At 43.3% G+C, this 22,935-nt stretch overlaps 1 protein-coding gene across 9 annotated transcripts in view; it reads right to left on the bottom strand.

Moving 5' to 3' along the window:
- Atp8a1 (ATPase phospholipid transporting 8A1) overlaps positions 1–22,935 on the bottom strand; it is a 242,534-nt gene that overhangs the window by 22,933 nt on the left and 196,666 nt on the right. For all 9 annotated transcript variants that reach the window (XM_039092730.2, XM_063272922.1, XM_063272923.1 and 6 more), the window contains 6 exon segments: positions 19,403–19,477; positions 19,176–19,298; positions 15,216–15,294; positions 11,062–11,123; positions 7,978–8,034; positions 7,121–7,228 (listed from right to left, as the gene is read on the bottom strand). In XM_039092730.2, coding sequence (XP_038948658.1) covers positions 7,121–7,228; positions 7,978–8,034; positions 11,062–11,123; positions 15,216–15,294; positions 19,176–19,298; positions 19,403–19,477 — 504 coding nt within the window.

Raw genomic sequence — 22,935 nt, 5'->3', positions numbered from 1 at the left:
ACTTCAATTTCCTTCGGTAGTTTTATAGACCCCCGAGGCCAGGGAGAGCAGAAACAGATGGCGCTGGGGGTTGGGGGCACTTTTCAGTGTGTGTGTCTGCAAAGCCGTAATAAATTTAAAAGGTTTTTTTTTTTTTTTTTTTTTTTTTTTTGTTACAACCCAGCTTCTGGTATTAATCCTGATGTGAAATGACCCTTGATAGAGTTCGATATAGTTGCTTTTCTTTTTCTTTTTTTTAAAATCTGGCTTACTAATCATTTTGGCAAAAAACATTTTCTTCTGGAAATTCCAAAAAAGTACCCGGTGCCATCATCTGGAAAGCAGGCTGGAAAGCAGGCTGGGCCTACGTTTGTGTGACACAGTTTTTTTCCCCAAGGTCCTCCTTACCCCATAAACTGGTGTACTGAAAAAAAAAATCACCGTCTTAAATCACAGCCAGAAAACATTTAAGGTTTCAGCCAAGCTTGTTGCTTTGCTTGTTTGCTTGTTTTTAAAAACTTTCCTCCAATTGGCCAACTTCCTAGAATCCACTCTCTTACCAATGTCATCATTCCTTCTAAAGTTGGTATTTTAGTAATTTGGGGCACTGAATTATTTGTTAGTCATTACCATTTGATCGTCGTTGTAGGCAGGCATTCAGAATGACTGTGTTGGAGACCCAGTGCAAGATTATGAAGGGATGCTTTCACGTGGGAACAGCCTATTACCAGTTCAGAACCAACAACTAGAAGTCAGGGAAGGCCGAGCTGTGCCCTGACTGTGGGGATGATCCTTCTGGCAAGTCCACAGGAAAAGAGGCTACAGTTGCTTGCATAAAGTAACCCTCCAAACAGTGACAAAGGCAGCTGAGGATGGCTGAGGATTCTAAGGCTACATGCAGACACCACAGGCCACTTCACCAAGCACGGAGACATCAATGTATGTGCTCTAATCTATGAGAGTAGCACCAAATGAGGCTCCACATTTGCTGTGGCTGAGAGACAAGCCATCAGGGACCGAGGGAAGAAAAGCAAATGGGACAGATATTTAGGACTGGTGGTTACGGGGGCAGGAAGAGGCTGCATTCCAAGTGCAGCTCCTCAGGACACTGAGGAGATGGCTAGACCACTCTGACTGTGAGGTGTATGCTAGGAACCATCTCAGAGTGATGCTGTGGTTCCTCAATGAGTGAACACCAATAAGGGTTTCAAAGAGTGTATGGGCATGGGGTCCCGCTAGACCAGTAGCAGCTATATGTTCTTTTACCATATGACATGCCATTTCATAGACTTTTCTTTCAAAAACATATGATGAGTATTATTAATAGTTAACTTTGCTATTAAAAAGAGGTCAAAGGATAAAGGTAGAATTTCTCGTGTGTGTGTGCGCAGTGTGCATACTATAACATCAGGTGTTATTCTTTGAGCACTGCCTATCTTGGTTTTTAAGACAGATCTGTCTTTGGCCTAGAGCTCATTAAGTAGGTTAGGCTAGCTGTCCAATGTGTGCCAGTGACCTGCTTTTGTTTTTTTCTTTTCTAGTGTTGGGTTTATAACTATGGAATTACATCACACTACAGGTGGCTCTTACAAAACCAACCAGCCCATCAACTAACCAGCCAACCAACCAACCAACCAGCCCACTAGCCAACCAACCAACCAGCCAACCAACCAGCCAACCAACCAACCAACCAACCAACCAGCCAACCAACCAGCTAACCAACCAGCCAACCAACCAACCAGCCCACCAACCAACTAGTCCACCAACCAACCAGCCAAACAACCAGCCCACCAACCAACCAACCAACCAGCCAACCAGCCAACCAATCAGCCCACCAACCAACAGCCCACCAGCCAACCAAGCAACCAGCCAACCAACAAGCCCACCAAGCAACCAGCCCACCAAGCAACCAACCAAGCAACCAGCCAACCAATCAGCCCACCAACCAACCAACCAGCCAACCAATCAGCCTACCAAGCAACCAGCCAACCAAGCAACCAGCCAACCAACCAGTCAACCAACCAGCCAACCAACCAACCGACTGACCAACCAACCAGCCAACCAACCAACCAACCAACCAACCAACCAACCAGCCCACCAACCAACCAACCAACCAGCCCACCAACCAACCAACCGACTGACCAACCAACCAGCCCACCAACCAACCAACCAACCAACCAACCAACCAACCAACCAACCAACCAGCCAGCCAACCAACCAACCAGCCAACCAACCAGCCCACCAACTGACCGACCGACCGACCGAACGACAGACCGACCGACCAACTAACCGAAAAAACCTCTGGGTTCTGGCACTGAACTTAGACCCCTGTGCTTGTTTGGCAAGTCCTTTGTTGGCTGGGCCATCTCCACTGCCATGGTGAAGTTAAAAGTATGATTCTGAGAGATGAGCTGAAGTGAGGTGGGTGCTGTACCATGTGACTAGAATCTGGGCACTTCTTCAAGAGACGGAAACAGTTTCATACTTGGTTAACTTAGGAAATGGGTCTGGGGCTCTGGGTAGGCTCTGAAATAACTAGATAAGTGAAAACAGGAAGATGGCTGCTGTAAGATGAAAGGAAAGAGCTGTAGAGAAAAAAAGCTTGTGTCTGTGTGGATGTGGTACCTGTCAATAACAAATTGGAAGGCCTATAGCTTAGGCAGGAAGCCGGAGGTGGGACATCCTGTGGGCAGAAAGGATTCTGGGATGGTGTCAAGCAAGGGAGATTTGCCTGGGAAGATATGATGAATACAGACGCATGGTGCTTGAGCACAGGTAACCAGCCACATGGTAGAGTGTAGTTTAGAATAAATAGGTTATTTTAAGTTATGATCTAGTCAGAGAAGAACCTAGCTTCGTGGCCAAGATATCTAAAATATATTTTGAGTCTGAGTCTTATTTCTGGGAGCATGAGGCTGGGAGGAAGAACCAGACCAAACTTCTACAAAAAGCCCTCCTGCCTAGAAGTAGAAGCAACAATCCAAGAGAAGACATAGAATTCCTCAGCATGTCTGAACAAACCATTGGGGTTTGAAAATAAAGTTGGGACTTCATTCTCTGGGTCACTAGCTAGTCATCGGTTATTTCTCTGCTCATGACAGTATGAATCTAACTAGCATGAATCATGCCTGCCGTGAACTGTGTTGCTGGGAGAACACACTGGGTATATGATAAGTACTGGATCTCTTTCTTCCCACTCTCTGTGAGCGAGGGTTTTCCCTTCCACATGCTGTGAAAGCAGCTGTGTCTGCACACACACACACACACACACACACACACACACACACACACACACACACCCACCCCAAAGGCTGCAAAGGTGAACCAAGACCACAAGGTAGAGAAGAGTACACGGTCCAGAACTATATGTGAGTGCCTATGGAGCTGACTTGGAAGCATGGACTGTGTCTGTAAGTTCCTCGAGTTGTATAATTCACACCCGAACCTGTGAGCTACAGCAGGAGTCTGAGCCCTTGTTTCACTTGAGAGGCCATAGAAGCCCTGGTGGTTGGGGGCAGGAGGAGAGGATGTGTAGGAACTAGACGGTACTAGAAGGGATGGATGACTTGTGGCCTCCGTGTTGACAGTGACATCACTGGAACATGACTTTGGCCAGCCCAGCATCCTGCTCTGTCTATGTCATATGGAAAGAGAGTTATCTGGGTTGAAATCTACCTCTTGTATCTTCTACCCTGGTTTTCTTCCATTTGCAGAGGGCACAGCAGAAGTTTAGATTGATGTCATTTAATGTCCATGAAGGGGCCCTAGGGCAACCCTGTCCAATATAAATGGATAAGCAAAGAAACAAAGATGACTGCAGCATTTGGTCCTTGCCATGGCCCTGCAATGAATGACCCTTGCAGCACCAATGCCTTGGAAAAGCAGCAGTGTAGGACAGCAGAAACAGATTCATGGTGTCCTAACTAAGCATCGAGGACCAGAGTAGCATTCCTGAAAGTCTCCTCTTTGCCGGGCCCTATTTGAGGTCAGACTTAACTCCTCAGTGCCTCAATTTAATTCGCCTTTAAATTGGTTACTAAAACAAGTTTGTGACGGGAACTGGAAGTTAATGTCCAACCGGTTCGTCCAATGGCTGCTTGTCTGACCACAACCAAACACCTTAGGGTTTCATGGGAGCTCCAGCTCATGGTACTCTTACCTGCTGCACTTCTCTCTGCCCATGCGCATGGCACCTATTTACCTCATTCCACTTACTTACTGTCTTTCTCCTCCTGCCCAAGAGGTCAGCTGCGGGAGGATGTGCTTCCCCTCATTCCTAGTGCCTAGAAAACTGGCTGTCACAGAAGAATCCCAGTAGGTGTTTGTCTGACCGACTGACCAGGCATTCAGTCCTTGGAAAAGTACTGGACAGGAAGTGAGTGTTCGACAGCACGGGGGTGACTGCATCACAGTGCTTCCCAGGCCTTGGCTGCCTTTTGGAACAGCTCCGCTACTCAGCCAATGCCCCTTTCAGGCTGCAGAGCACCCAGCCTCCAAAGCCTGCTTGTGCCATTTTTCGGCTCTATCACCTTGCAGACTGTCTATATTATACTTTATGGCAACTAAGGCCATTCCTATGCATATAATGCAGACTCAGAAGGGAGTGCTGAGACCGGGAAGGACCGGATTGTAGGCGTGTAGACGTCGAACAAACACTGGCGATCTTGCTATTGGTGGCGACAAAAAAGTTATTATCCACTGTGTCAGGAATTCTGTGAAGTGTCCCCACACGCTGGGCCTGTTCTGGGTGGCATTTCCCTGTGTGTGTTATACAGCACATGTCAAGCCGGCCAGGGTTGATTGCTGCTCTACAATAATGCGCTGTCATTCGTACGCTGCATTGACTCCGTTATGAAAGTCAGATGAATAAACAGACGGTAAGATGACCAGCCAGTTTTTGCCCAACCTTATAATAGATATAAATTATTGGCACAAAAGCGAAAACTTCATATATATGTATATATAGTCAGGAATGTCCAATCAGATATAGCATTTTAGGGTTTGTAAAATTTCTCTCTCTCTCTCACACACACACACACACACACACACACACACACACACACACACACACACGAGAAACCACTTCTTTCTGAAACGACTTGAGTTTTAATATGACCAGTGGCTGTGCTTATCATGAAATGTCACAAACTGAGCACAGGACATTCTATCACCTCACTGCTCAAGAAACAAGTGGACACCACCCATGTTTGACAACACGAATGACATTTCTGTCAAACCTCTGGCTGGGGATGAGGTTCATTTGAACGCACATACACTCACGCATGCACTCATCAAAAGACGTGACAAGCACTGATGCACAACAAAGTGTTAAAAAAATCCATCTTCTCCTAGGGTGAGTGAGACTGATGTGTTCTCCACAAGCTAGTAGAGCCCATGGATGAAGTAGTTCCATCCTTCTATTCTCAATGAAGCTCCAGCTATGTAAAGACTTTATCCAAAGCCGAGGTAGTCATAAAGCAGGAAGAAACAGAGCTCCGGTTAGCAGTTCCCACCGTCCGAGAAAGGGAACGGAACTGTGATGTAGCAGTTCCCGCCGTCCATGAAGGGAACGGAACTGTGATGGAGGACTGACATTCATTTCACTTTGAGTTAAACACAGCACTGCCTTGGGGTCTCAGGAGACGGTATTAAGTTCTGTGTTTGGGTAATACCAGGAATTCTACAGGCCGGGGCAGAATTATATTTGGTTGGCTTCTAGCCAAACGTACTTTGCACTTGTCCTAGAAGTAGGTGGTCAGAAACTCAGTTCTTATCATCAGACCCACTAGCCACAGCTGCTTAAATGATCGGGGTCTCACAATCTTCTGTGGTACTCACTTTGAAGATAAAATCAGCACAGAGATATCGGAACATGAAGGGGACTTAGTGCACAGTGAAAGCGGTTGGTTAGGACTGAGCTTGGGGAAAAGCAGGTTCAGGCAGGCATCACAACACGGGGATACAACAGCATGGGGTTTCCCACAGGGCATCATCAGAGACTGGAGACATACACTGTCACACACATGAACCATTTTCCTCTTCCAGAAAAAGAAAAGAAAAAGACTTAGAAACCAAGGCAAAGAGAGGCCTTCTCTCTGCTCTCTTTAAAACACATGCTGTACATTTTCTAGGCTTCACAGTGTGCGTTTCAAAAGATACCTTCACATTGGGTGGAGAGAAGAGCGGGCTTCTCGGTGCATCTGGTTTTCCTGTAATAGTATATAATGCCTCTCTCTAATAAATCTAACCACATTTTTTTAAAAAAGAAAAGTGTCTGCATTCTGTTAATTTATGAAAAGCAGGGTGCTGTCAGATCAAATTTCATGAAAATGATCTATAAACCAGACTGTCAAAAGTGAAGGGCACTCAGGCAGAGTTACGGGCAGGGAATACGTGCTTCGAAACAGCAGCCCACAACAGGGATCACATTACCTTGATTTGCAAGTTACTGTGCGGTCACAGGAAATCCCGAAATGTTTTCCACATTTTCTTTTATACATTTTATGTCAAATTTCCTGCAATTGAAATTATAAACCCTCCTACTGCTGGACCCTCTTCTGAAGGAAAGGGGATCTTTTGACACTCCCCCACAAACACCTAATAACTCAATTCCTCCCAGTGTAACGAGAAACTGAAAGACAGACCTGAAAATGGAGACTGATAAGGCCGCGATATCACGTGCCTCGAGTCCTTCAGAAGGAGAGTCATACTCATGTCATTAAGGCAGCCTGAAAAGTGCACTTAACCCAGTGACAGCTGACTTCTTTGTCGAATGAGAGACAACAGACGGAATGACAGATTGTCCCAAGGAAGGAGCCATACCATTTCCCTGTCTCTTACCCTACAGGCACTTGTGGATTTATGGTCTAATTTTTTAAAATGGCATCTTCTATACAGGTATCCGTGACAAGATTCAAGTTCCCCCACAACCGTATTTTATCGTTCTACTTTTGTTTATGAAAGGATAAGTCGGATTTAAGTTAAACGTTGAAGTTAAAATGCTGGTTGGAGATTTATCTCTCCTACTTGTGGTGTGTGAGGGTGGTCAAACACTGGTTGAACAGAGACCCACAAAATGGAAAGTCACGCTGAGTAGGATGCAGGCTCGTGAATGGATACCCATTTCTTAGGCACATGTTACCTCTCCAGACATGTCGGGGGCCATGGGAACGGCAGGCCACAGAGATGAGTAGATCCCAAAGAATACCACCCAGAGCGCGATGCTGCCCCAGATGGCGATGTGGCTGAACTGCGGGGAGGAAGAGGATCTGGGTCAAGACACTCCCAACCAGCCAAGCACATGGCCACTGAAACACTGAAACAGCCACAGATTCTCTTGTGCTCTGTATTAAATTCAGAAAACTACAACCTCCCAGAAGTGTGCCACAATTGCACGCATTTGTTCTCTAATCTCTGCCACCGTTCTCTACTCTAACGTTCATCTTTTTAATCCACAGCTATCTTTCACTCAGCTTTATCCGTGCTCTGTATGTTTTTTCTCAAAGATGTTAGATGCATGAGAGACCACTGTGTGTAGCTCAAGGGGTGTCAAATTTAAATTCCTTGTTCCGATTGCCACCCTCCACCCCAGTGTCAAATTTTAATTTTGTTTTCTTTATCGAGTCTCTCTTCCTGGAAGTGGACAGGCTGCAAAACTGATATGTTGGAAATGGAACTTGTTTAATACAGACTGTGCATCTGTGTCCAAGGACGGATCTCTCACTGATTTAATTGCTCTTCAGAGTTATTTCCTAATAGGTTTCTGTGGAATACCAGTCCCGTGAGACCCCTAAGCGAAGGCACGTAAGTCTGATGCCTCCTCACTTTGAGGTGTACAGTGTACAGTGCTGAGTTCAGAGCTGGAGGGGCCACAGTAATAAGCTCATGGAACTTGGTGCTTTCCATTCATAATCCCTAGTTCTCCCTCCATGCCCAATGCTTCACAGACAATAAGTACAGGCTTTGTAATAAAGAGACGTGCGATTGGAGATTACTTACCCATGTCCAATAGGAGGTTTCCAGCCCAGCTTTCAGGCACACAGTTATCACTACAAACTAGAAACAGAAAGGGGAAAACATTACTTTGTCTCTTACATATTGCTTTATAGGTACTATAGTCTGTCAAGTGACCGGGAGACTTCCATAGAAGAAACAGGTCTGAATTAAACCAGCTATGTGCTCAATGAGTGGGTGAATGGCCCTCGTTGGGGCATGGCAACAGCTTCCATTTGCATGGCTCTCCCACTGCTCACATCACAGCCTTGGAGTCTGTTAGGGAGGCTACACAGGGTGCTGCTATCTGTCTTCTGGACACTCCACAAACAGCAACAGCTTATGTTAATTTGGGGTTTCAAGCTCCTTTTAACTGATGTTTTTAACTGAATGTTTTTCACTAAAAGCTCACTTCCTGGATTTTAAAGAGAAATTATAGAAGTAAAAAAAACTAGATGTTTAGGAATCTAAGCCTCAGCTCTGGAACTTTAGGAAGAGATAATTCTGCAAATGCAGGCTAAGAGAGTCAGTCACTTCTAGAAACACCCACCACCTGTGACAGGTAACTATGTTGGTGTCCTGGATAGTAAATGTCAACTTGAAGTCAGCTTGAAGCTGAGGTCATCTGAGAGGGAGGAACCTCAACTGACAAAATGTCTCCATTGAATCAGCCTGTAGGGCGTCTTCTTAATAAGTGATGGTTGAGAGGCCCAGCCCACTGTGGGAGGGGCCACCACTGAGGGAGGGGCACTTGAGTTCTATAAGAAAGCGGGCTGAGCAAGCCAGGAATCATCACCCTCCATGGCCTCTGCATCATCAGCTCCTGCCTCCAGACCCTCCCCTGCTAGAGTTCCTGCCTCGTCCCCCTTCAATGATGAACAATGATATGGAAGAGTAGGTGAAATAAATCCTTTCTTTCTCCAAGATGCTTTTGGTCAAGGTGTATCAACATGGCAACAGAAACCCCAACAGTAGGGGAAATGAAAGCTACCTTGACAGCTCTGTGTCTCCCTTACAGTTGCCTGAGTGGTTAGAGAGAGGACTGAGAAACACCCAGGAGTCTAGTAAACCACACCGGGGTTGTCTGTGCCGGCATTTACTGAAAGCACTGTCTAAAGGAAAACTCACTCCGAGTGTGGGCAGTGCTGTTACGTAAGGTGAGGGCCCAGAAGGAACACGCAGAGGAAAGCAGAGGAAGCCTGTTAGAGCATGCATCCTCTTTCTGACTGCTTCACCGCTGCCACTGTGTTACTTTCTCCTTACCACCATTACCCCCTGGTTTAGTTTTTTGTGGTAGGCATCTGAGAGTCCTGGCATATACAATAATCTTAAGGATTCCACTATAACTGAAGCCATATTTTCACCAAGGTCTCTCTCAGTGCTAAGCCTCAGTTTCTCTCCAGGGCCCCTTCAGTCTGGGAGTCTCCCCTTCAACTGAGGCTGCATCTTCAACAGTGCCTTCTGCTGGTCTGTCCTCAGGGAGACTCTAGTCCTCTCACTCACTACCCGGCCTCAGCCACGCTCTGTGACCCATCCATGCCTTCCAAACCAGAAACAGGTGGGAGAGACCCTTCATGCTATTTGCCAAGTTCTATAGCCAGTTGCTGTACGGCACCGGCCCTGCACTGGGTACTGACCCTGAAGAAATACTTCTCAGAAGATTCCTCCCCACTGACACTGGTCTCTCACTCATCATGGCTACAGCGTTCCAGCCCCAGCTAACCAGCATCAGTCGTCCCATTGTCCTGCTAGGCAATTGCTTCAGTGGTGCTGGTTTCTTGTTAATCACAGCTGATTCTTCAGATCCAGCTGACCAGAAACTGCAGGTTTTAAATTCAAATTTTTATACTAATGACTCTGAGTGCCTTTGAGGGACTCTAGAGCTTCTCTGAAACTTCACGAGCCAGGTTTCATTGTCTGTATTTTTTTGTATTCCAAGCTCTCACAGAACAGCCCATTAATCTTTGAGCACTCACAGTCATATCAATGGCCGATTGGCCACACTTTCTCCATGCGGAGGCTGAAGACTGAGTGAGTGGGGCATATTAGGAATGGACAGAGTGCTGGTCACAGAATGTAGGATTCGGGTTGGAATGACCATGTATTGGATGCCAATTGTGTAACCATGGGCATTAGCAATCTGTAGTCTTCTTGATTTTTCAGAGAAAAATGGTCTGAATGATTTCTGGTGTCTTAGAGACAGAGAGAAGAACTTGGTGGATCCCTGGCAGCTGTGGAGAAAATGTTTCATAAGCCTGCAGATCACTCACACTAGAAAATAAATAAAAATAAAATAAAATTTTACCATATGCATTTGAATATTTGCTAGCATGTATGTATCTATGTAACTTGTGTGCCTGGTGTCTTCTGAGGCCAGAAGAGATTGTAAAAGCCTACTGGAGTTATGGATGGCTATGCACCAAGATGTGGGTGCCGGGAGTCAAACTCAGATCCTTGGGAGCAGCCAGTACTTTTAAGCACTGAGCCATTTCTCCAGCCCCAGATCACTGTAAAGTTAGCTGGAGCCTCTAGAGAAATCACTGGGTGTACACCCAAAAATACTTTGATGAAATTTGGGAACATTCAGGAAGGCCAAAAATAATTAGTTATGGCAGTAAGATAAATTTGAGGAGAAAGTTAAAAATAAAGGAAAAAAAAAACCCAAAAAACAACAGGGGAAACAGGTAGAAAGAAGCAATGATGAAAATCAAAGTAACAGGAACCTTGTAAAGTCAGTGAACCCAAATCATAGTTAGAAAGGTCAGATGTGGGGTACAGATATGACTGGTGATCATTCTTGGCGCCTGGGAGGCTAAGTCAGACAGCTCTGAGTTAAGGGCCAGCCTGGGCTACACAGTGAGGTCCTATACTCAACACAAAGCAAAAACAAAAATAAAAAACCCAAATACACAAAACAAACCCAAGGAAACCTAATGTAGAAAACTCTTGGTACTCCAAACGCCTTGTTTCATTTTTAAAGAGGTGACCCTTAAATCTCCCTCCCCACACACATATTTAAATCTGAAAGGAAAGGGGGCAGAGAGGAAAGGCGTGGCTTTAGACAAAAACCCACAAAGGGGCTGAACTCACAGTATAAACAAAGTTTCCCAGAAGCAGGTAATCTGAGGTTTTCCCATTTCCAAATACCGTGCCTGTGAGGAAAAAAGAAAGAGCCTTGTTAGAGAAGAAAACAGCGGTCCAGAAGAGAGGAAGCAACTTAGTCACTTTGAACATGAGAACAACCTAGAGGTACACTGTGGGGCCAGAAATGAGGTAGACATGCTGCTCTTCCTCACGAAGTTGCCACAGACTAAACAGCAGATTCCCAGAGCCCACAGAGTGGGAAAGCTGACTTGCTAACCAAGTCTTGGAATCCGCTGGGCGAAGATAAATATGTAAATACATAAAAGGGTTGAACTCTCAATTGTTTGGAAAGCTTAAAGCTCTGGGTATCGACAGGATGTGACGTTTGGAGTGCTGACATGGAAAGTTGCCAGCAGAATCAGTGAGAGCACCAGGGACCTTTTCAAGAAAGCCGTTATGGGGGAAACAAGAGTGATGCATGAGAAACCATGCTCGGACACAAAGGCGCACTGACCCCACGCCAGGCCAGGCGCATGAGTCTTTGGAGTAGAATGATCCTGGCTGGACTTCCCGGGAAATCTAAAGTCTTTTGTTTTTCTAGCGATGATTAACAAATACAATTGTAGATGAAGGAATAGCAGCCAATCAAGAGATGTTGTTATGGGTTGGAAATACTGATATCCAAGTCCCACGGAATCTGGCTCCCTTCTGAAAGGCAGCATGAAGCTCCTCGCTCTGGCTGGTTTGCAAGTTCACACAAGTTACATGTGCTGTCCGGGGTGAGGCAACAGTGACTGATAAATCACTGGCTTTCATTTCTGATCTTTGGATTCCCTCAGAAATTATTGAGGATTCCCAGAAGATTTCCTGAACATGCTTTACAGCTACCAGTATTTACCAAATTAGAAATTAAAACAGAACATTAAAAGAAATCTGCATTTTATCTAAAAATAACAGTAATAAACCCAGTGTAAAGTCATATAAACACATTTTATGAAAAATAACTATTTATCCTAAACAAAAATGAGCGAGAAAATTGGCATTGTTTTACACTAGTCTCCTTAATGTCCAGAATTTAACAGAATACAGCTGGGCTCTCAAATGCTGCTTTGGTTGAAACAGTTCAGAGAAATATGGCTTTGTAGCGATACACACATCTTGGTAATCTTTTCCAATAACTCTTTTATACTACATCAAACCTCGCTGCATATTCTTTTCCAGAGAGAGAGAGAGAGATGTTTTTTAAAAGTAATGTACTTATTTTTATTTTTGCATTGATGCTTTGCCTGTATGTATGCCTGTGTGAGGGTGTTGGATCCTGGAGTTACAGACAGTTGTGGGCTGCCGTGTGGGTGTTGGGAATTGAACCGAGGTCCTTTCGGAAGAGCAGTCAGTTCTCTTAATCTCTGAGCCCTCTTTTTCTTTTTTGGTTGCTGTTGTTGTTACATTAAAATCTACTGGTCCCATGGTCCCATGTAAGACTCTAACCTGTGGAAGCAGTGTCTCCACTCAGGGAGGGAAAGACCTTTTCCACAAAGCAAGCTATGAGGCCCTGGAACACAGCAGATGTGTTTTCAGCCTGCGCAGCCTGCCTCTTGGAGCATTACCCGGACATCCCAGTGTTTGAGAGATATCAGAGGCCGGCCTACAGTTTCTTCAAGGGCAACCTTAAGTGAGGCTGGTTATAAGCTGTGGAGCCTACATTGCTTTTATCAAAGCCCCACGTGTCTTATCCCCCACTGAACATGTATCATAACTGAAAAAGACAAAACTGACTTACTATTACAAACATTTATAAATACTCAAATTCTGAGTCCACAGACTCCCCAAAGCTCTCAAGTTTTATAAGACAACTACAGGCAACTCTTGGAATTACTCCACTAAAAATGGTTATTATGTTTTTATATTGTATACTTTTATAGACTTCTGTTATTCCACACTTTCAAAGCAAAACAAGTCTCTTAGTCTCCTTGCACTCACTTAGAAGTGGGGGAAAAAAAGGTAGAGAGATTACAGAGCCCTCAGCACCAAACGCTACTCCAAAGTCTGTGCTCCCTGTGGCTCGGCCTTTGAGGGAAAAGCCAAGGGCCCTCTAGACTGGGCTGAAGCATCTGATGTAGACTCTTCCCCAGGTAAACACAGCAAAAGATCTGGCATGGCTAAAGTGTGCTGGATGCTGTTTTGGTTTGACTTCTTTATTATTTTAAAGATTTATTTATTTTATGTGAGTACACTGTCGCTGTCTTCAGACACACCAGAAGAGGGCATCAGATCCCATTACAGATGGTTGTGAGCCACCATGTGGTTGCTGGGATTTGAACTCAGGACCTCTGGAAGAGCAGTCAGTGCTCTTAACCTCTAAGCCGTCTTTACAGCACAAGATTTGGCTTAATTTTCCTTCTAATAATTTAGAATGTTGAAGTAGTAGTTTCATGGATTGGTGATATCTTGCTTTATTTTATCTTATCTTAATATTATATCTTGAAAATTAATTGTACTTGGTCAATTTGTCTAAGATCAAGATATCTTGAATTGTACCTGGTTGCTCCAAAAATCAGAAACAGCATCCTGTCCACCAACTGACTATCGGGTGAAGTATGGGCTATGTATACAGCGGAATATTACTTAACCAGAAAGAGGATGAAGTGCTGACTCACACTGCCAAGCATACGCATGTAAATCCAGTTATAGGACACAATTCCAGTTCACAACAGGCAGATTCACAGAGAGAAAAATTAGTGGTTTCCAAGGGTTACGAGGAGGCTAGGAAGAATGAGAGAGTGACTGCGAATGGGCACAGGATTTCTTTCTGGGGTGATAAAATATTATGATATTATGTGGTGGTGACATTTTCATAGTTGAATGAAGATACTAAAAACCATTCAACTGTGCATTTTGAAATGTTGCAATAACTTAATTGAACCTTAAAAGAAAACAAACCTATTCCCATAGCCTTGAAATTAAACAGCGCTTACTGCTATAATTTCCTGAATAATTAGCAAAGAAGATTAAAATCTTGGCTAGGGCACGAGTCCACCACCTCCTCTGTAAGGTTTGTGCATTCCTGCTGTGAGCTGCTGACATCCATGGCAGTTGCCTGGGTACCTGTGAGAAGTGAGGCCCTGCTCTCAGCACAGCCAGCACTAGCAACAGTTCTCACTCCTCCGCCTGCCTGCCACATCTTCCGGGAGGAAGCCGATGCAGAGGGGCCTGGGGATGGCAAGGGAACTCGGTGCTGTAGCACAGGGACAAAGGTGATCTCAGATGGCTTCTCTGTGTAAAGCCTCTCTGGGGAGGAACACACTGGACACTGGAGGTGGGCGATTTTGTTGCAAGTATGGTAAGCTTTGAGGTCCTTGGCTTGGTTTATGTTATATCCAAGTCATTCTGGAAACCCACGTTAGAGGAGCCGTGAGGGAACAAGAGCAGGCAGTCTGGTGTTATATGCTAACAACCATGAGTTCACAGATAGTGACAGTGTCTATAGTTAGGAAGGACAGGCAGCTACCACGAATGAGCTGATGTTTTTCATCTGCAATCCTGGAGCACACAGCACAGAAGGGCCGGTAAGCACCCCAGGGAAGAGGTCTGCTTGGGGACTCAGAAGCATCAGGCTAGGCATGACAGACATCCTTCCTTCCTAGTGTGGCTACTTCATCATTTTTATGAACATAGGAAGTTATACCATGATCCTCTCTTTCAAAACTGATGGAATGAAATCACTCCCTTGAAACTAGTGGAGAAAAAGTACGTACTCCAAGGCGAAGGGGAAATACATTAAACAGTGTGAGGTCAAGTTCACCTGAAAATGCTTAGCACAACTGACCAGGCTCAGTTGTAGAAGCCTCGTAGCTACAATGAACAGACGACAAGACTTTAGCACTTATTGCCTTCACACGGCCATCTGCAAAGGGGGAAAATGTCCTGGAGTCTGAAAGTTTGGGAAGCATGAGAAATCAAGGAGAAGGGTTTCACACAGATTAAACGGCTTGACTACTGAAGGAATAATAAAAATCTCTACTTCGTGCATGACTTTTGCATGCATGCATTTCAGATTAAGGAAAACGCCACAGAAGGAAACTCAGCCATAACTTAGAGCGCGTAGCCTCGAGTTCCTTTCCCAAACAGTGGGACACCAGCTCTGCACCCTTTGTACTTACCATACTGAAGGGCTTTTAGTGGGAACCAAAACAGAATAACTGAGTGGAAGAGGCCGTTCAAACAATGAACCCAGAAAACCTGAGGGAAAACAAGAATCCATGAGAACCATTTGTGATAAACTCGTGCTGTGACCTCTGACCTTTCTTTTTATCTGCGAGCTAGATGCACAAAATGTGTTTCTGCCGGGGCCACCACTGCGAATTAATAGAACTGACAGACACTCTCTGCCTTAGACGTTCATGGGTCATTTATTTATTTTTATGTTTCTCAAGATGTTTTTTCAGCTTCACTTGAAATTTTTTTTTCTACTTAAAAAAAAAAAATCCACTATCAGAAGTTTAAACGTCTGCCTGCCAAAGAGGTCGGTGTGTGTGTGTGTGTGTGTGTGTGTGTGTGTGTGTGTGTGTGCGCGCGCCCAAATCTAATAACAAATGCAGATTCTGGAGTTTCTTACACTGGGATTCTTTTCATAATTCTAGAAGAATAGACCTTTAAAAGACAAGACTGGGGAATTCTCCCCCAATTTATTTCCTACCCTACTTTGCAGCAAATGTTCCAATAATACAAATTAGAAAGCTTTTCTCTCTTTCTTGTAATGGACATGCACAGGCATACACTGTAAAATAACCCCACAATGTCTACCTTGTGATTATATGTTCATTAAAGTAAAGTATCGTGACTATGTCTGAGTTTATCAAAGGCTTTTACACTTTTGCTTAATATCTGTCCACAGCGGGTTTCAGAGGCTCGGCACAGCCACTTAGCGGCCGTTACCTTCAACGTCTCTGGTATTACGGACAGGAGAGCAGGCATCGTTGGGAGTTTTCGCAGCGTGAATGTGAGAGATTAAGTTATAGGGAAACTGTTTAGAACCTTATGAGCCGCAGAACAGCTGTAGTCCCATCATTTAACATGGCTTTTTGCAAACGGAGCTTAATGTTAAATACGATTGGCGTGTATTAATAGTTTTAAGCTGTTCAAACAGCAGAAATTAAGCTGCCTGCCTCCCAAAATATTCCACTGTGAGCTCAGTCTCCTTTGTTGGCTCGCCCAGCCACGTGGAATTGTATGATCCAATTTACGCTCCAGTTCTTTACACGTTTCAACTTGTGCTGCTCATTAACCTTTGTCGCTTCTCCTGACTGTGTCACCGCCACAAGTTTTTATTTGACAGAAAGCACAGGTGGGTGCAAGAAAAATTAGTTCTACTTTTCCATTTCCCTGACTGATACTTATTGTCACATGCTAATCCTTTAACCCCTGTCATGACCTCAGGACCTCTGACCCCTTTTACCATAACAAATGTAAGCCCCATCATTCAAGGTCACAATGCACCACACTGGGGACCCTCGGCAACCGCTGTGTAGACAACTATGCATTTTGTAACCATTTGTTCCTGAATTTTAAAACATTTAGATGGGATTCAATCAAATGGTCTTAACGAAAATATTAGCTCCAAATCTCTAAGCCTTTGGAAAATAGATGGCAAGCTAAATACATATGTAAGAGATATGGGAACTGCGTAAGCTAATTGAGTTGGTCTGGAGACTTTCTAAATGTCTGGGCTCTAAGCTAATGAAGGACTTCTTCACCAATAAGAGACAGAAGGAAGAAGTTGCTTTTCCATCAACAGTGCATTCGAACTGTCACATATGCACAAAACTGTGGCCATGTTGTCCTGTGTGCAGGGCATGAGAGGAAGACTGGGTTGTCCTGGGAGGGTCAGTGGAAGGCGGACATGTCCCATTTGTGGCTGGGAAGCTAATGTGAGACAGCACCACAGAGTCCCCACTACGGGAAGGCTAGGAGCTCTAGCTGAGAGTGATAAAACCCACTCGGCTGGTAAGGGTCACTGCTGATGTACCCATCTCCCAGAACACTTTTGAGGAAAATGAGAGCTCATGACCACGACATCTGCCCTGACTATAGCTTTTTAACGTTTGAAAATGTCCCTCACAGAGAGCAAAAAGCATGGCAGCAGTGTGGGGAGAATTTGATACAAGTTGTTCAAATAAATAAATAAATACATACATACATAAATGCATAAATAACCAACCTAAAAAATAAAACATTAAAATATTAGACATTGTGTACTATAAGAGAAACAGTTTAAGACCATACCCCTAGAAATACACTATGTCAGAACCAGTAGTCTAAATTAAGCAAGCTTCTGGATATTTGATATTTTAATCAACTAGTTTCAGTTATTTAAGCTGAAGTCATTGAGTTATATGCATGTGTGCCACTGGCCATCCATGCACAGTGTGTGCAAGAAGATTGAGTCTCGGGAGAAAAGTGACTTCTTGGTTATAAACTCAACACTACCATTTACAGTGCATTGTACAAAGGCACGGAAATGCCTGCTTCCCTTTGTCTTGGTAAACTGAGGATAAACAGCACTAGAGAACTTTATGAATTAACAGGTATTAAAAATCCTCATGTTAAATGACTATAAATTCAAAACTCTGAATTGCAATTATAACCTAATTGTCACTAATTTACTGCTAAACATGCACTAAACTAAGTAGAAATAAATGATTCAGGAAAAGGGCATCATATTTGTCCATTTTCATATACATGATATTAGTGGTTCAGAGTGGCATCTCCCTTTGTCAGCATCTCAAACCCCGCCTCTCAGTTCCACCATGCAGAAACCTGAATTGTTGCATGGCATTAGTGTAGAAACATGTTAACAGATATCACTGCAGAAAGGTAAACTATGGGGAAACAGAGTCTTTTCTGCTGGAATGGCTAAATATCACAGAACAGAGAAGATGCTAGCCCGTGCTGTGTTAGGCAGTGTATGAACCCAAGTAGTGGAATCAGCTCAAATGTCCACCAGCCGATGAATGGACATTAAAAATGTGGTACATTTATGTGGTGTTATTTCATTCAGCCATTAAGGAAAATAAGCCCATGAACCTAAAAGGGAAATGGATGGAACTGGAAAATATTATAGTAACTGAGGTGGTCCGGGTGTAGAAGGACAAATAGCTCGTGTTCTCTTTTGTGTGGCTCTTAGCTCCTCATTTTTATCCATTTATGTTCATGTGAAAATGAGTGTAGACTGAGGGAAGGCACTAGGAGGAGGTTGGGGGGGGGGGCTGAAGTGGGAGGGCTGCAGGAGGGAGGGGGACGATGATGGATCACATGGATCTGGAAGTACCAGAGGGGACAAGGGAGGGGCATGGTGGGGGGAAGAGACAAAAGGGCATGGAAGGAAGGAAGGAGAGGAAAAGCCAGGAAGAGAGTAAACCAAAAGAACCCCACAGGAGAACACCAAAAGGAAACCTGTTGCTTTTTATGCTAATGAAACTTTTTATGCTAATAAAGAAAAGAAGAGGAAATACCTTTCTAGATTAAAACAAATAAGCAAACAAAAAACAAAAATGAAAACAGAAACCTGGGCAGAGGAAGGTTTTAGGTAAAATGTTGGATACTTTATATTGTGTTTTTAATTTTAAGTCTCAGAGTTACTGAGTAAATGAGAGGTTATTTCCTAGAGACTAGGAAGTTCTAATGCCCTACTCAGTCCCTCTCAAATTCTAATGAGAACACTCTTCCCCCACAGGATTAGGAAAGAACAAGATAAGACTCCTCAGACAAGTACGGCCATGTTAGTCCCAGGTGACTAGTCCATGAGAAGTAAGTTTTTCCTACACTGTCTGAAAGGACAGTCGAGTGGCCTCTACTCATTGCTGTCTAAGTACCCCAATGAAGAGCAGTTTTATTTTAATTTTGTAACACTCAAAAGAAAAAAAACCACAAAAGGAAACAAAGTAACAGACAACAACAACAACAAGAAAATCTCTCAAACAACGTAATCCAACCAACAAAACTCCTTCACATGACTCGCTACATTCTTACCCTGAAGTGCTTAGCTGAGGCAGGCTAGACACCCCAAGCTGCAGTAACAGAGAAAAACCCCTCTGAACAGAGGAGAGGGCACAAGCTCCTACCTTGGTATTGAAGTCCAGAGCATTCTGGGACGTTTTGTACAGCTCAGGATACTTTAACATGTTCTCCTTTCGGCATGATCTCTCAAATATTCCGAGCGTCAGGGGAGGCATTGCTGTAAACATCTAAAGTGACATACTTTTCATTACATCATACAGCCAGATACATGGGCGCTGCATTTACTTTTAGTATTAAATAAAATAGGAATTATCGGACGTGTGCAACTCACCACATTATAGAGCCCTATACACCACCTTTCAAAGAGGATCTGTCCAGAAAAGCCATTGACAAAGGCAAACCAGATCTAGGAAGAAAACAAGACCCCAGAATTAGGACACAGAACTTCAACACATCGCCCAGAAGCGGCTGCATGTGGCAGTCAGCAAAGCAGTGTGGGGGATCATCTGTGGATCTCTGGACAATTGACATTTCTTGTTTTCTTGTTTTACTTTTGATTTAAAGGGGGCATGTTCATTAAGTAGCTGCCATTTGAGCCTGAATTCGTTCTATTTGCCAAATCTAAATATCTATATGGGCAAGCAGTCACAGAGCTAAAAAAAGAAAAAAAAAGGTATCATCTTGTTTCTACATGTGAGTATGTTTACGCCATTAAATTCTGAAAGCTTTAATTCCCCTTTCAAAATCCCTTCAAGGATTCAGTTGCAGAGAATTTTTTTTTAAAATTATAGATGTTACACATTTGTTTAGGAAATAATTGCCATCATTTTCTTTGGTGTCACTTGTAGTTTATACAAATAATGTCACAGCTGTATATAGTGTCACAGCCTACTTCTTCCCCTGAACATTACAACATGAGCATTTGAGTTCTTACAACTCCTCACAACACTGCTAATGGATTCAGAACTTCGGCAGTGTGGAGAGTTAGCTGGCTTAACAGCTCTTGCTATCAGAAAAGATTCCTAACTGAAACCTTACTCCTCCTCTCTTTTCCTTAGGATAGATACTTAAAGTAGAATTAACCTACTAAAAATGTTTTTTATAGTTTTCTATAATTACTGCCATCAGAATGCTAAACTTGAATTTATATGTTGTCATATTTTAAACTTACAGATTTATTTTTGGTTATGTGTAGGTGTGTGCTTGCACATGTGGGTGTATGCATTTGAGTGCAGGCGCCTGAGGAGCAGAGACACGTCGGATCTCCTGGAGGTACAGTTACAGATGCTTGTGAGCTGAACTTAATTTTTAATGCTTGTATAAAAGTCAAATCTTTAATTAGTAGAACCTAATGTTTTCATATGTTTGTAATTCTCTTTGAAAGAGGAATCTTAGAAAACACAATTCAGGTAATTTTATTCAACATATTTGAAACACCTATAAAATTAAAATAATTACTGGCAATACCTTAGAAATGAATGCATTTTAAAAAGCTAACCTAAATATAATTCAAACTCAAGCGGGCTTAGGAAAGTACAATACACACATACACAGCACACAGAACCAGTACACAGCCGGAAAGAAGTTCCTGCCTCATGGTTCTAGAGAGTGCTTCAGAGACACAGGAACTTTAACACACTTCATTCATTACCGAAACTCGAACCACTCCAAATTCGCCATTCTTCAGTATGAACGCAGGCTGGCTTCCCCTGAAGAGTTTCTGTACTGGCCCACTTCGTTTTTACAGCAGAAGGGGATGACTGAGCATGTGTAAGAATGAGTGTCTGCACACTAGTCTAACGGACATGATCTGGCTCACAGGGAGTAATTAACTCTAAGTGCACTGTCAAAGCATCAATACTGCATACGTTTAATATTAGTAAATTGTGTATGATCAATAATGACAGGGGCGAGCGGCCCTTTGGTTTGTTTGGGTGAAACATTCTGTTAATTTAGGAACAAGATTAGACTTTAAGACTCTCCTTCGAGTCAGTGAATACAGGTGTTAAGTTTCACGTGCAAAGTAACTCACGGATAAACCAGCAAGTTTGTGTCCAAAGCAACTTTAAAATACATACGTTATATAGGAGCTTTTAAATGGGCATTAACACACTTTTACCGCCTCACTGTCTGAATGAAAGGTATGTGACATGTGCTTAGAAATGTGTCTTCTGTATTTCAAAAGGTTTGTCTTCTTGTTGCTTTTCTTTTTAAAAGAGAACGGGACTGGAAGGCCTACATAACAGAAGAGTCTTCAATACAGAACATCTTTATGTAAATATTTTGGTGTTCAAATTTTCTCTCTAAACTTTTTTTTTTTTTTTAGGAAAAGAGAAAGAGAAAGTTGGAAGTAGTCTACTAGGTTCAGTTCAGATTAGTCTGAGATCTGCAGCTCAAGCCATATCTTAGAAACACATCTCTAAGTGAGACAGAACCTGAATTAGCATAAGCACATAGATCTCCTCTCTTCATGCCACTACAGTCACTAATAAAGAAGGCAAGCGCCAGGCCTTTGGGGGGCAGTGCCCAGATTATTTAACTTCCTAAGGAGTTTACTTCCCAGTGTAGCTTCCTGGGAAAGCATCACCTTATTGACTTTAATGACTTTCTGGAAAGGAGAGCGCTACATTGTTTCGGGGGTCTAAGAAAACGTAGATGCCACCAATCATCTTGAAGAAAAGGCTCTTCTCTGTTAGCAAGGAATCAGGATTTAGAAGGGGCCAACGATTTAAGTGAACACCTACGTCCCTGCCAGGCAGCTACTCCAAGCAAGTTTTCTATGGCCACCTGCTGAACCTCTGTACGTGTGGTTGCAATTCCCAGCAGTGAAGGGGCCAGCCAGTGATACCCTCCACAATACGGACAGAAAAGCATTTTCCCCCTAACAATCCATTGCACCCTTTGGGTTTAAGACTGCTCTTTATGAATTCTTTTCCAAGAACCCCCCTCCCAACCCCCCATGTCCCTGCATGGCATTTCAGCTAAAGCCCCACAGACGTTTTCCTGATGGAGCACTTCTGCATACTAAGCAGCAGCTTGCAGAGTCAATGCCTTCCCTGCTCCCACGCCTGATCAGCACAAAAACAGAAAGGAGAGATCCGAGACTGGCAGTTGTCCTCGCTGGAGACAGTCAATGGTGTGTTTTCTGCCTATTCATTCTCAGTATTGACATGAACCATTAACATCTGCAGAACTTGTTTTAGCTGGCTGAAGTTGGGTGTGGGGGTGCTGATTTAAAAGTTCAATCCATTTCCAAGACAGCTGAATTATATTCAAAATACATTTCCAAAAAGTGCTAACAGAAAAATAAATATGAGGTTTCCAGTAAAGTTTCTCTCTCACTTCCCTTTTAACCCATTAAGAATGTGATCAGTGTTAAATAGCTCGTGAAGAGGCTTTAAATTCAAAGCCAAGCCAAATTTAAGGCTACATAACTACAAATCACATAGTTCTGGGTTAAAAACAGACTGTTTAGATTTCATTTTCACATAAGTTAAGACGCTTTTATTTTCTTCAATAGTACATAAGTTTACTGTTGTTGTTGATGTAGATTTAAAAAATTGTCAACTAGTCTATACTTAAAATATGAATTTATTTCATTAAAACTATACTTCATACACATCTTTGTTTAAAAGTCTTTTAAAAAGTCTATGTAAATAAAGCGTCACACTCTCAATATCGTCAGTGAAAATATATATTAAGAGAGTTAGATATATAGAGGGGATGGCACTGAAATTAATTCTTACAGGGTAGAACCACAAATTTATATAGAAAACAAACACTTTTCTGTTACTGTTGTCTGTTTTCTGAGATAGTCTCGCTAGGTACTCAGGCAATCCTCCTGCCTTAGTCTCCCAAGTGCTA

Source organism: Rattus norvegicus, chromosome 14 (assembly GCF_036323735.1).
Source record: "Rattus norvegicus strain BN/NHsdMcwi chromosome 14, GRCr8, whole genome shotgun sequence".
Taxonomy (NCBI): Eukaryota; Metazoa; Chordata; class Mammalia; order Rodentia; family Muridae; genus Rattus; species Rattus norvegicus.
Note: the sequence above shows the minus strand (reverse complement) of the source record. Positions and strands in the feature narration are given on the sequence as shown.